The following is a 14309-nucleotide window of genomic DNA, read 5'->3' on the forward strand; positions in this document are numbered from 1 at the left end:
CTCAGGACATTCTATGATTCTATGATTCAATGAAATTTACAGCAGAATTTTTAGCATGAAAAAGCAATGTAAGACTCAGACTCAATTTCAGTGCAAGTAACGTGTCCTTTTGTTTACAGTTGTGACTTGTGAAGACATATTATAAAGATGGGCATTCTATACTCTTTCTCTTTTAAACTATATTTAATATTTGTTGAAGTGTACTGGTAATGTAAACAGATGACCATTTCAGTAAATTATCTTTAAATTCCAGGACTTATAGAATTATTATGGGATGACAGCAGAACATTCTAATTTACCTGGAAGCTGAAGGTAGATAAATCTGAACTAGTAAGATGAAATGTTTTCAATTGTATGGGTGACTAAGTCCTTAAAAACCGTACCAAAGGCTTTGGTACCATAGTAGTAAATGTTTTTAGACCAATAAGAATGTGTTTCTAACTAGATGTGTCCTAACTGAACAGTAAATTGCAAATTTGGGACAGTAATTATTAATGAAATTCTACTGTTTGTGTTACAGAGGAAATCAAACCAGACATTCACTACGATCTACATTATCACCAGACAAAAAAATGTGCAGTATAGGAGTTTGATCCAAAGCTTATAAAATCCCAGCAGATATAATTGGGCTTTAGGTAAGATCGTAAAGATAAGTTCAAAACCAAATTGAGAAACAGTCAAAGTTTATCAAAACTTGTCAACACTATGCATTGCATTTGTATTTCAACACAACTATTCACCTTGTAGACCTATCCATTAAGTTCAAGAACCAATTTTACCTCAAACTGAATATTTCTTTCATACTCACTCATACAAATTCTTCAGTGGTGAAGTTAAAATAGCCAGCACAGAGAGCAGACTATTGCAGTGGCTATGTATTTTATAGATCTTGAGATCTCTGTCTTCATGTGGATTCAGAAACTCCTGTACAGAGCTGCAAACTGACCAGAGGATATCTTCTGTGGACATTAAAATTGCTGCAATATCAATTCTGTAAGGAAAAAAAAAGTGAAAATAACATTACTTGGGACATCATGATAGTGGTAAATTTCAGTTAAATGGAGCTTTCCTCTGACAACATAAAATACATAAATCATAGCATGGACTTCAAATTTTATCTTCTATCAGTGGTGTAGGAATTCTGAATCCACTACACTGTAAAAATTCAGTGCTTCCACAGGAGAGTTGTTACAAAAACTAATCAAAAGAAGTCTTAAAAAATATGGAAATTTCCTCTTCCAAAGGACAATGACACTAGATAGGAACAACTTACATTTTAAACTACATTAAATAAAATTAAATTTAGTTTTCTTTATGATAAAGTATATTTAGAAGGTATATACTGTTTTCAAATCCTGCTGGAGCAAAAAAGTAATGACAAGTGAACTAAAGGTTCAATTTGCAAAACTTTAACTGCCAGGCAACATATTATGACGTGGAACATTTCTGAGTTAGTAATCTGTTCCCTGTTGATATTGGCTAGCAGAGCATCATGGGTCATTGGCCTAAACAATAACAAGAACCCACACTACAACAACAAAATCTCACAAGACTATGCTGACATACAACAGATAGGAAGCAGATGGATAACACAAAGTATAGGGCAGGCATGAAGCTGGACTGAAAAAAGTACCTAAGTACCTAAAAGCCAATGGATGCATATGTGATCATCTGCATTTTTAAGGGTCATCTTATTTTTGGAAAATCTAGGCAAACATACATGAACAGACATTTGTCTATATTGCAGATGAGATCTCTAACACTTCAAGAACCACTGGGAGAAAAGACTCACCCACCAAAGTACAGTATTATTAAAAAAAAAAAAAAGTAAAACCTCTATGATAAAAATATATTGAATGATATTAATTTAAAATTGTTTTTTTCGTTTGTGCATGACTGGGTAATTCAATTCACTTAGTGACAAATTCAAGAATCACCTTATTAAATAAAACATCTTCTTTACAAAAAACGTAAAAAGTTCTTTCTTGTTCAGTCTTTCGAAGCGAATTCATATAGAATTGACTAATACTACATATAATAAATACTGTATCAATACATATTCTTCATATTTCAGGGTATATTTTTTTTCCAGGAAATTTCCAGGAAAGTTTCCAAGAAACCTCTCTGTACCTAAAGATATAGAAGGGCCTAATCACAGTAAATTAGTGTAGGCATAGAGCATACAAACAGGTACTTTGATACGTAGAATAAAACTTTGGGTTTTTTCCCACCTATTCCGAGAATGTGAATTGTGCAAGTTAGTTAAGCTTCCATGACACTGCTCCTTTTCATAATAAAACTTCTAATGACAGCACATAACTCTTAGCTCACAAACAACTTATCTCTGCTGAGTGTCTCTCATCTCGTACAAATGACAAGCTCTTAATTTTTTAACTTGCATGGCCACCATGGACTATATCACTTTCAAAATCTACAAAGAGGAACATATTCATATAGGAAAGATACATAGTGAAGGGGCAGGATGAGAAATACACCAATTTCTTCAGTCAAACAAAACATTGGATAGAAAGAGAAAGGACAGAGGTAGGGTAAGCTTCCACCTGGAGACACCTGCTTTAGTATTTCTTAGAGAGACCCTCCTTTCTGGCAAAACATAAGAATGCCAACAAGAAGAACTTCCAGCTTTGTATTTCCTAAAATGACAGGAGAAGGAGTAGCTTCTTCATCCTCTCTCTTTCTGCACCACTGGCTTCATTCTGGCAAATCTTTTGATGTGATCTTGCAGGTCTTTCACTTGAAAAGCCCCATGAAAACCCAAATTCTATTGGAACACATGGAGTTTTATTCATGAATCTTGGCTTGATTTCTAATCTTGGTGCTGCCAATTCTGCCCACATTTTTGGGTGCGTCACCACTCCTCAATGCACTGTTCATCATGAGGCTTTCAAACCAATCAAGCTGTTTATGGAACAACTTCACCAAGAGTTCAAAAGAGGTCTTTGATTCTGCCTGGTTTAGTATATGACTACCAAACATACTTGAATATACAAAATATATTGAATTAAAATGAACATCAAAATACATAAAATTGTGTCTATCCCCTCTGCTGTGTTCATTAACATTGAAATTTGAATCAAAGCAGTGCATAACAGAAAACTAAGACTTACTTATTTTATCCATTAAAAGTGTGCGTTAAATATACAATCATTACCTGATTTGTGGTGTTCTCTTGTAACTGGGGCAGGCCTGACAATATCTGGAGGACAGCATAGCCAAAGATTGCTCTAGTACATCTGTAAGAATCTCCTGGGCTGTCTTGGGAGGTAGAATAGTCCATAGATCATGATGAAGAGCACAGCAGAAGTAATGCCACATCTGGACAGAGAATGAGCATCTTTCCCCCTAGCAAAACCACCACACATTAAATAATAAAAACACACCTTCAAAAATATCAATTCAGTTCCTGTAAGTCTAATTAATTCAATCTGAAAGGAAATAGCTGAAGAGTTTCAGGCACATGATGACCAAAAAATGGTCCTTGACAAGATGTGAAACATCTTTATTAGCAAGGAAACACATGTTCCATTTCAGTTACAAAACTAGAGTGCTGCCACAAAACCAAACCACAGCGTTTGACCTCTTACATCCTTAATTAACCTATTCTCAAAACCTATAGTGTTATAAGTCTAGTTTAAAAACATATACAGTATTCTGTACTCACTAGAATAGTCAAATGAATTTAATGTAACAGTTTCTTTGTCCTCAAAAGAAAATCATTATTTAAATTACTCAAGCCAGATTCTTAATTGCCACACCTAACTGTGATTATGAAACTTTGGTTATATATGATGGATATGCAATAAAAGCAGAAAAAAATAACAACTGAACAATTATGCTGATAATAAGAGGTGTCCAGAATTTTTTAGTAAGATTTTTTTTTTCATCTTACAGTGGTAACTCATTGAAACTAAACATTTCCTGTGAAGGAATCAGTATTGGTATCAGTATTTCATTGTCTATACAGAACCACCCCAATAAGACAGAGAGAGAAATACAGAAGAGTCAAAATCACAGTGGTTAATCTGTAATATCTCTAAGAAGTACATAGTTCAACTCACATTTAAATATTTCAACTAATACCTATTCATAAAATAGCATTATGATGAAGCTATATCAGAACAAAGAGAAATATTTTAAGAATTTGTTCATATTTTAGCATTATCAGAAATATAAAACAACCCCATGATTTATAAAACACTGTAACAGTTTGATAGGCATTCTCTAATAATAATAATAAACCAAAACAATCTGGCTTCATTTTAAATACACCACATTAGCAGATTATTGGAAGTTGTCATTATTCAGTATTTCTCTGCCATAATATTTGAAGTGTATTTTATATTAAAAAGTGGTAAATTATGACAAAGAACAAAAGTACAAAACTTGTGACCACTGCTCTAGTCATTAAATTTACGACTGACGTAGGCATCTCTAAAACCTCATTTAGAAAAAAAAGAAAACCAAATCATTAAGGTGTCAAATTTCCCAAGTTTCACTAATGCAGAAGAGAAAAATGTAATACAGTTAAGTTTCAAAAGAAAATTATATGCCTAATTTTCTTTGTACATACAACCATAGACATCTTACAACTGTTTTAAGCATATTTCAACAGGCAAACCAAAAACAATCACTCTGGTATTTTGAACAATCAAGCACTTGACAAGTGTTTCCACACAGGTAAAATAGGATTGCCTTGTATTAACTGAAAATGGATATAATAAAATAATGGACATATTAAAATAATTTCCTATTTTTCTTCTATGAAATAAAATTACAATATTATTGCGTGATATTCTGAAACATCATCATAAGAAAGTACAAGTTTACTTCATAACTCAACTCATAACATAACTTCATAACTTTGCATAACGCAAACGTTAATACATTTCTATAAGTCTGGGTTTCTTAGATATATTACCATGACTACTCTTGAGGTACATTCCAGTAGAACTTATCCAGACATAAACCCCTAATCCTACCTTACAAGTGTTTTGCTAACATTTGCCTTTCTTTGCAAAAACATTTCAACAGTTACAGAACAAACTTACCAGGTAAAAAATAATTAGTTTGAATGCCTAATGGAAGCTAATTTATTTTGGTCATATCTTTAATTTACAAAAATAAATTAAAAAATTTTCAAAAACAATGCAGACTTAACAACCAGAAATATAATTCTAAGTTGACTTTCTAATGAAAGGTATTTATTTTTTTAAGTAACTGAGTGTTGGCAAGTTTTACTTTTTAATTATGTAACTATAAGGACAAATTCCTTCATTTTCTCTGCTTTATTTAATTTAAAGCAGTAAATTGAATAATACCCCTTTTCTAATATTGTACCTCCACTGCAGAAGCAACAGTTTCACTGAAGATTTAAATGAGATTCATTCCCCTTTTCTGACCCAGTTTTCTATTTGTTGCCATTTCTAGACAATTCTGCTGGTAAACATCTGCTATTTTTGCAGGCTTCGTATAATACAAACAGATGTGAGCTTTTATTTAGCTTATATATCAGGACACAAGCAGCTGCGCTTTATTACATAAGCCACTCAATATTATCTTTGAACAGACAATTCTTTATTCTTTGACTATTAGAAAACGTAAGTTCCCAAAGCTACAGCAGATGTCTGCTACACTAAAAGCTCCATTTGAAAATGTAATCTGGAGAGCTGGCCCAGTGGGTGTTCAGTGCACTCTACCAGTTGAGATCCTGAACCCAGAGAGTTACACTCCCTGGCAGCTTAGACTCTGAGTGCTGAATGGGAACTGCACTCCTAGAGCTCAGCTCAGATCTCACATTACCATAAATTTGCTATTTGTATCTCACAAAATCTCTGCTTAACTTTCCTAAAAGATATTAAAAACTTTCAGTGATCTCACAGTGATTACAATTTCAGTGTTTACCTTCTAATCATAATTAGTCTTTTGGCTTTTCTTTTAGTTCCAGTTACCACTATTGGATTAGGTGCACGTCAGAGGAAGGATGGGTGAGCAGGTACTGAAACTGGTTATGAAAGTCCAAAAATATTTAAAAATACATTCTTCTTATTTTAATAATACAATGTAGAAAATTATTTTATAGAATGTAATAACCATTTACTACCAATCTTGTTCTCAGATGTTGCCATTGTACAAACAAACACATAAATGGGTATGGAAACTGCAGCTCTGTGTAATCACAGACACTGTCCCCTGCCCCTTCCGCCTTTCCCTTTGTCTGTCAGCAGTTTTGTCTTCTTTCTGGATGACTTACATATCAAGCAAGTCAAGAAGATTTATTAGTCAATACATCATTAGCGGGGAATGGAAAGGAAGGCTAGCACATATTCTCTGTAATACCACTTGGATGTCCTATATCATTGGGGAAAAAGAAGATAGTAACTTCATGTGATCCCTGAAGTGTAAGATTACCATTTAGTTTGTAATCAAGCATGTAATACAAGAATGAGGAAATAAAGGTTTCTTCCTCTCCCCTCTCCCCTACTCATGCATGAAAAACCAAAGGACAGGCACTGTTTTCCTTATTTTGTGGGAGCACAAGGGAATGGTTTTTTTTTTCCTTTATGAAACTTACATTCAGGATTTACAGATGAGGACTAAATCTTTTATAGTTTCATGTAATACTCAAAACTGGGGGACAAAGGGGAAGGGGTGGTGAGGGTCCTGACCTAAACCAGATTCAAGAGCTAGGCTAATCCAGAGACAAGCAGAAGCAGAGAGCCAAGTGCAGCTTCCCCTTAAAGAAGCAAGATCACAATGCTGGTCACAGCAGTGGATCCCACTGACAATGTAGCAAGGGCTGTGAACCACTGACTTGCACAAGCGCAAGAGTGTGTTCCCATTGAGAGAAAATAGGACCTCATACCAGAGCCTGCTCTTGATGACTGCCACGGTCTTCTGGCACCTGGCTCCAAGCTACTCTTGTTTTCTGAGCTCAGCAGGATCTACATGACTTAAAAGGCAGAGCCTCACACTTCCTGCTGAGCTTAGATCTCAGAAAGAGCCACCTCTCATTGCTAGAAGTTTCGGCAGGATGTTGCCTCTGTAACAAGCAACAGGTCTTAAGCCAATCTTTTCTATTTGGGATGCCTGCAAGAGCCCAATGGAAGAGCAGCAGCTGCTCAGCATCATGCCTCCTGAAGGCGCTCTGAGCAGATCCTGGTCCATTCTTGGGCCATGGCCCATGGCCCAGTAAAAAGAGCAGAGTGATGACGTAAAATTACATACTTCCCACCTCAAGCCCTGCACCTGGTTGCGCACAAGTCCATGGGCCCAGATGGGATCCGCCCGAGGATAATGAGGGAGCTGGCAGAGGAGCTGGCCAAGCCACTCTCCATTATTTATCAGCAGTCCTGGTCAACCGGGGAGGTCCCAGATGACTGGAAGCTGGCAAACGTGATGCCCCTCTACAAGAAGGGTCAGAAGGAGGACCCAGGGAACTACAGGCCTGTCAGCCTGACCTCGGTGCCGGGGAAGGTCATGGAGCAGGTCATCTTGAGTGCCATTATGCAGCAAGTGCGGGACAACCAAGGGATCAGGCCCAGCCAGCATGGGTTTATGAAAGGGAGATCCTGTTTCACTAATCTGGTCTCCTTCTATGACAACGTGACCTGCTTAGTGGACAAGGGGAAGGCTGTGGATGTTGTCTACTTGGACTTTAGTAAGGCCTTTGACACTGTCTCCCACAGCATTCTCCTCGAGAAGCTGGCTGCACACGACTTGGATGGGTGCACTCTACGCTGGGTTAAAAACTGGCTGGACGGCCGAGCCCAGAGAGTGGTGGTGAATGGAGTCAAATCCAGTTGGCGGCCGGTAATGAGTGGTGTTCCCCAGGGCTCAGTACTGGGGCCAGTCCTGTTCCATATCTTCACTGATGATCTGGACAAGGGTATTGAGTGTACCCTCAGTAAGTTTGCAGATGACACCAAGTTGGGTGGAAGTGTCGATCTGCTGCAGGGTAGGAAGGCCCTACACAGGGACCTGGACAGGCTGGACCGATGGGCTGGGGCCAACTGTATGAGATTCAACAAGGCTAAGTGCCGGGTCCTGCACTTCGGTCACAACAACCCCATGCAATGCTACAGGCTGGGGGAGGAGTGGCTGGAGAGCTGCCTGGCTGAAAAGGATCTGGGGGTGTTGGTGGACAGCCGCCTGACCATGAGCCAGCAGTGTGCTCAGGTGGCCAAGAGGGCCAATGGCATCCTGGCTTGTATCAGGAATAGTGTGGCCAGCAGGACCAGGGAGGTGATAGTGCCCCTGTACTGGGCACTGGTGAGGCCGCACCTTGAGTACTGTGTTCAGTTTTGGGCCCCTCACTACAAGAAGGACATGGAGGTGCTGGAGCGTGTCCAAAGAAGGGCAACGAAGCTGGTGAAGGGTCTAGAGAACAAGTCTTATGAGGAGCAGCTGAGGGAACTGGGGTTGTTTAGCCTGGAGAAGAGGAGGCTGAGGGGAGACCTTATTGCTCTCTACAACTGCCTGAAAGGAGGTTGTAGCGAGGTAGGGGTTGGTCTCTTCTCCCTAGTAACAAGCGATAGAACGAGAGGAAACAGCCTCAAGCTGCACCAGGGGAGGTTTAGGTTAGATATTAGGAAAAACTTCTTCACCGAGACGGTGGTCAAGCACTGGAACAGGCTGCCCAGGGAAGTGGCTGAGTCTCCATCCCTGGAGGTATTTAAAGAACGGATAGATACGGTGCTTGAAGACATGGTATAGATGGACTTGGCAGTGATAGGTTGGACTCGATGATCTTAAGGGTCTTTTCCAACCTTGACGATTCTATGATTCTATGATTCTAAGTGTACAGAGCTGAGATACCGGCTTTCTTCATCCCTTCCTACACACATCAGTTCTGATCAGTAACGATAAAATTGTTCAGCTAATCCATACTCTTTCTTCTTGAAACAGCTATTTCTGACAATTAGGTTTCCTCCATGGTGAATAGTTGTTGGGTCACTAATAAACAGGATGCAGCACCATATGGACTACAGACAGTGAAGATCATATCATGATTTATCAGTTGCCAAAAGCCCCTAAATTTCTTACCTTCTTATCAGCCCAGGACACCTGAGCTCACATTCAAACAAAACTAAAATGCTTATTTACTTGTCTTTGAGGAATGGGCATTTTGATAGATTACTCATATTAAGGTCTGCATCACCTGTCCAGTACAGATTTTTGCCACTGACTCAGCAGCTTTTTATATTAGATCTGTAGGATACATGTATCATACAGAGTTTTCTCTCATGTAAGAATTCTAGAAAATGCTTAACAAAAATACCCTCATTCTCTCACACAGCAAATGATATAAGGAAGGGCAGGACTTTGTCTCCAGGAGATCTCAGTTATTATTGATAAAAAACATATAATACTTTCACTTCACCCTGAAATTAAGTGAAAATAATTTCAAACAGTGTATATCAGTCTATGTCTGCATTTGACTGGCATGAGAAAAAACCCTCAATAAATTATAATAATTCACTTGATTCTTAGAGTTTTTTCACAGAATCATTAGGATTATAGTTTAAGAGCAGACCTGTGACTTCAAAATGCTGGTGAAATGGCACTAGTTATTTCAGAAATATATTGTTGAATACTGAAGGTAACTATATTGACCATCTTTCTTTGTTACATCCTTCACTCACAAAAGGTAAAAAGGGGAATCAATTGAAAATAAAAATCAAAGAATCAGATTAAAAATTTCCAGGAGAAAAACAGCTGTCTTTCATTTTCATATGTCAGACTTTCTATAAGAAGAGTTAAAATGACGGTGTCTTCTTTACTGAGTTCTATATAAATGTCTTGAACTTGACACACAATATTTAATTAAGTAAATGACACAAACACTCCATGGTAATGATTTATCTCATCTTTAAATGACTGTGTTTTCCTACATCATTTCTACAGAGACATTTGCCTGCAATAATAGATATTTCAAGATAGTAAATTCCAATAATCTTTATGTAAAAATAATGCTGATCTTATGCTTCTAATTAGTCAGAATGCTGGCAACCAGTAAAACATTTTGTAAAAGGGAGGCACGGTAAACTTAACCTCACACCTCATAAAAAGCTTTGCAGTCATCCCAGTGGTGGCTCTCAGCATCCTGTAAAATGCTTGTAGCACAAACTCTGATGCAGTAGTTCGTAACTTGAAACTGGAGAACGTTGATGAATTCCTGATATTGTTGGACAGGCAATAGGAACAGGGGTCTGTTCAGAGAGAATGATCAAAGAGGCAAAGATTGAAAGGCTGTGCAGTAGGAGGTAACAATCCCCAGTATTGCAAATGGTTTTGATTATTAGGTATCAATCATTCATTTCCTCTCAGTCCTGGAGTCTGAACCTAGCATTCACTTTTGAAAAATATCTGGTGTTTGTTTCAATAGCTATTTAAATATATCTGCTCATCTATAAATTCTCATTTAACCAAGTCACTGAGAAATATATTACTTCATCCTGTTTTCTGAGATAAAAGTACATTTGTCATTCAGTTATTGGGAGATTCTGGGTTGAAGCATCAGCACTGACTGTGAGAAAGAAAACATAAACATGAGTCCAGAGATTATTTTTGGTAGGTATGTACTAAAATTCATTCATAATACACATAAGTAGAACTATTGAGCAATGTTTTGGCTCAGACTTCCCATTCACAAAGATAGACTTCATGGAGGAGAGAGTACAACATCAGAGAAAAAGTAGCTCAACAATGCATACAACCCCTTAGAAATCATACATTTCTTGAAAATTGCGCTAGTTCAGGTGTCCCTCCAAAAAGGCCCAGTTTCTACTTCTAAATTACATATGGCCAGAAACACATGGACCAATAAAGAGATTCCTAGTATCTTAAGTCAAAATCTCCTAAAAGCAGAACAAATGTAGTTATATTGCCCCCCAGGGCAAACACTGTCTTAGACTGTACACTACTGCTTCCTATCTTCTCTAATTTTTATTCTGCATGCAATGAAAAATAAGTTCTAAAACTACATTGGATGTATTTGAATACAGATTTTCTGAATACAGACAGTGTAAGGAAAAAGCACAGGAATGTATATTTATACTGTTCTCTAAGATTGCTATGACCTAAATCAGATTTTATGAAAATTCAGCCATTGCAAAGGTCAGAAAAGGAAATTAAGGCCTTAGCCCTCTATTTATATGAGAGCAGAGTACATTCAGTTCACTGGACAATCCTATTTACTCAAGCTTAATAAATAAAAAATATTGATCTGCAAATCAAATGCAGATCTTAAACATAAATAATTTGTTTTGTAATGGCTGCTTTAGATTATCAATAGCTTTGATTCAGGTCTTTCCATAAATAGTACATGCAGTGCGTGTGCTAAAAAATATGATGCAATTTGGAAAACTACCACCATACTGTATCACCAAAATAGAATGAGGTCCTGTATTATTTATGTTTGAATCAAACCATTATAAGTAAATGGGACTCACTTTTTGCTCGTTTCTCTCATTAAATTGCTGTACATTGTAAAATGCTGAAAGACATATATCGCTGTGGAAAGGGCAGCATACAAGTCTTGCAGGGGAGCCTTGGAGGGAACGTCTTTGCTTTTCTCTTCTAGTCTTGCCAGGACAGCTGTTGCCACTTTGCTGCAGGCCTCTACGAAGTTTGCTCTAATTTCCTGAAGAGAATCATCTCTGCATGCCAGAGCCAATGGAAGCAATGTGTCAAGTTCTTCCATGATGTCAGAACAAAACTGAGAGAAATAAACGTGGCATCAAGTTATTTGTATTCTGACAGCACTGTTTAATTTATACACACTAGGGTCAGATTCTTGAATAATGAAATTGGCATAAAACATAAATATATTAAATCACCTTTACAAATATTTCATTTTGTTATTCAGGGGAGAAATTTTTATCTACAGTAAATGAATTATTATTTCATTCCTTCTTGCTTTAAAGTAAGAAGAAAAATTAAAACCATCTTATGCTAGTAATGCCTTTGTTTTGTTTATGATTTCATTAGATGTATATTCAAAGCATAAGGTTAATTCTTTGTAAACAAAGATAATTTTCTAAACTAATTTATTTTGAAAAATATACAAACACATTTCTTAATACGGAATTTGAAAACAAACTTGTCATCTCTTAGTGAATTCATACATTGATTTCCCTAAAATTATCTCCCAAAAGCTTATGTGTTATTTTAAGCAAACATTCATTAACAGCATTCCAAATTTGCTAGAACAGTTGCAAAGCTTACTAAATTAAAAAAAAAAACAACAAACTTTCAAACACATATTCCCTTAGAAAAACAATTTAACTAATCATCATAAATGACCTTTCAGCCAAATCAAAGAACTCTAATTTGGACATATTATTGGTTATGCTGATTAGTTAAATGGCATGTCTAACGATACGAATACAGGAAATCCCTTTATAACTATGCTTCAAAGCTTTCAGCATTTTCCCACCAAACCACTTGGTAGCAGAGCAGATACTAATCAGAATGTTTTAGAACTTTTTGGATGAAAAAAATAATTCCAGCAAAGTTTAAAAGTTAATTCTTTCAAGTATAGACTATGGGCTATTGTATAAAGCTCTGTTCAGCCTCATATTGTAATGCCTCTTACTTTCTCCTTAATTCCATTTATATAAGATATAGAATATTAATGGTACTGTAAGTACTTCAAAGTGTAGATGGCAAACAGCCTTGGCATTCTGTCTCCCCTCAAACTTCAGATCTTTTGATACCTGCCTTAGCAATTCGTTTTGGTTGCTCCTCCTGTTGGACTGCTCTGCAGGACTCCCTCATTTGCTGGTTGTTTACAAGACTCATTCCACAGCCTGCAGCTGAAAACTCTTCTTTCTGCTCATGTTGAAGAATTTTAGTTGAAAAATCCTCGATTGCTATTGTTACACAGTGAGCCACAGAAGAAGACAGGTCTTTAAATGCATTTCTCCAGCCAAAATTCAGTAAAATAGGCTGAAATACATATTTATATTAAATCAATCCACATTCATTACTGAGTGTTATTATTGTCTAAAACTTACACAAACATCCATAATTAGACATCATCATCTATTGAAATTCATTTTAATAACTTAAAATATAGTCTGCTAGCCTTGAAATCATATTAAAATCAGTATATACACTCAACAAAAATGAACATGCACAACAATATTAAATTTGTCATCAAATTTATAAAAAACACTGTTTAAACAAGACTGCTTTTTAAAAGCCATGCTTCATCTTTACATTATTTATAATCTTCAACAGAATCTATTTAACAAAGTCAAATACATTTGTAACCATTTTCAATAGTTTAACAAGTAATCCAAAAATGGATACTCTGTAATAACTTTCACTGCAAGGTAACAAGTGGAAGCTACTAACCATGAATATTAATAGCAAACATTTAGAGAAGCTGGTTTTAACACAGCCACACTGGACTTCACTTCTCTAGAGCTAGATTTAGCAAAGATTAAAATGTTTAAATAGAGATTTCTAGTTTTTAGCCAATGCTGGCCTTTACTAGTTTTTTTTTGGCATTTTCTATAAACAGACTTCTGAAGTTATCTGAAGCATAACAGTTGCAAGAATTAGACACAGTAGGACGTCCTTACTTTTCCACTAATCTTGCTTTGCATTGCTCCTATGACATACAGCAAACTTAAACCTTACCAGAAGTGGCCAACCGAGAATTGCACCACTGTAAGAGAAATATTTTAATGACGTAAGATGTACAGTAAAGATGCCCACTATGAGGGCATAGTAGGAGAAAAGAAAAGAAGGATTCCTAGCAAGTTGCAGTTATAATACTAAACTAGAAGACAATGAACAGCTATGAAGTGGACCCCTTCCAGCTTACTCCAATTTAGAAGTTGCCTTCTCCTTCCTTTCTCCTTCCACACTCCCAACACTCAACTCCAGTGAGCACAGAAGCAGCCCCCCTGGACGCCCATTTTTGCACTCCCTCTTTTTTTAATTTTTTTTTTGATCTTGGGTCAAATAAAGCTCAATCTTCTCAAAATATTATTCTTTGTAATTTATAAGATATAGGAACATTAGTCTCACAAACTGATTCAAAGCACATTTTAAAAAGTTATTTCAGCATTAAAATAGAGCTATTAGGAAATTAAATTCCACTATCACAAAGTATCAGACTTGTTAGAGCATTTGGGTCCCACAAATTCAACAATAAAAAACTGTTTCGTAGTAAATGGAAGCCAGACTAAAACTTAATCTTGTACATACATTGTACAAAGCATAGCGCGTACTACACAGTAGTTTTTTGGCATCAAAGAAACTAGACGTTGTGTGAG

The 14309-nt window shown here is 36.6% G+C and overlaps 1 protein-coding gene across 1 annotated transcript in view; it reads right to left on the reverse strand.

Annotated features, from left to right (window-relative positions):
- The window catches only part of KIAA0825 (KIAA0825 ortholog), a 255955-nt gene that overhangs the window by 154326 nt on the left and 87320 nt on the right, over positions 1 to 14309 (reverse strand). Inside the window, exons 7-11 of the mRNA XM_087761458.1 lie at positions 12742 to 12969; positions 11472 to 11737; positions 10079 to 10229; positions 3173 to 3363; positions 809 to 991 (exon numbers count right to left, since the gene is read on the reverse strand). Coding sequence (XP_087617584.1) covers positions 809 to 991; positions 3173 to 3363; positions 10079 to 10229; positions 11472 to 11737; positions 12742 to 12969 — 1019 coding nt within the window. The remainder of the gene's footprint in view (positions 1 to 808; positions 992 to 3172; positions 3364 to 10078; positions 10230 to 11471; positions 11738 to 12741; positions 12970 to 14309) is intronic.

This window comes from Nipponia nippon, unplaced genomic scaffold, assembly GCF_047370975.1.
Source record: "Nipponia nippon isolate SJK-2023a ecotype South Korea unplaced genomic scaffold, ASM4737097v1 scaffold_24, whole genome shotgun sequence".
Lineage (NCBI taxonomy): Eukaryota > Metazoa > Chordata > Aves > Pelecaniformes > Threskiornithidae > Nipponia > Nipponia nippon.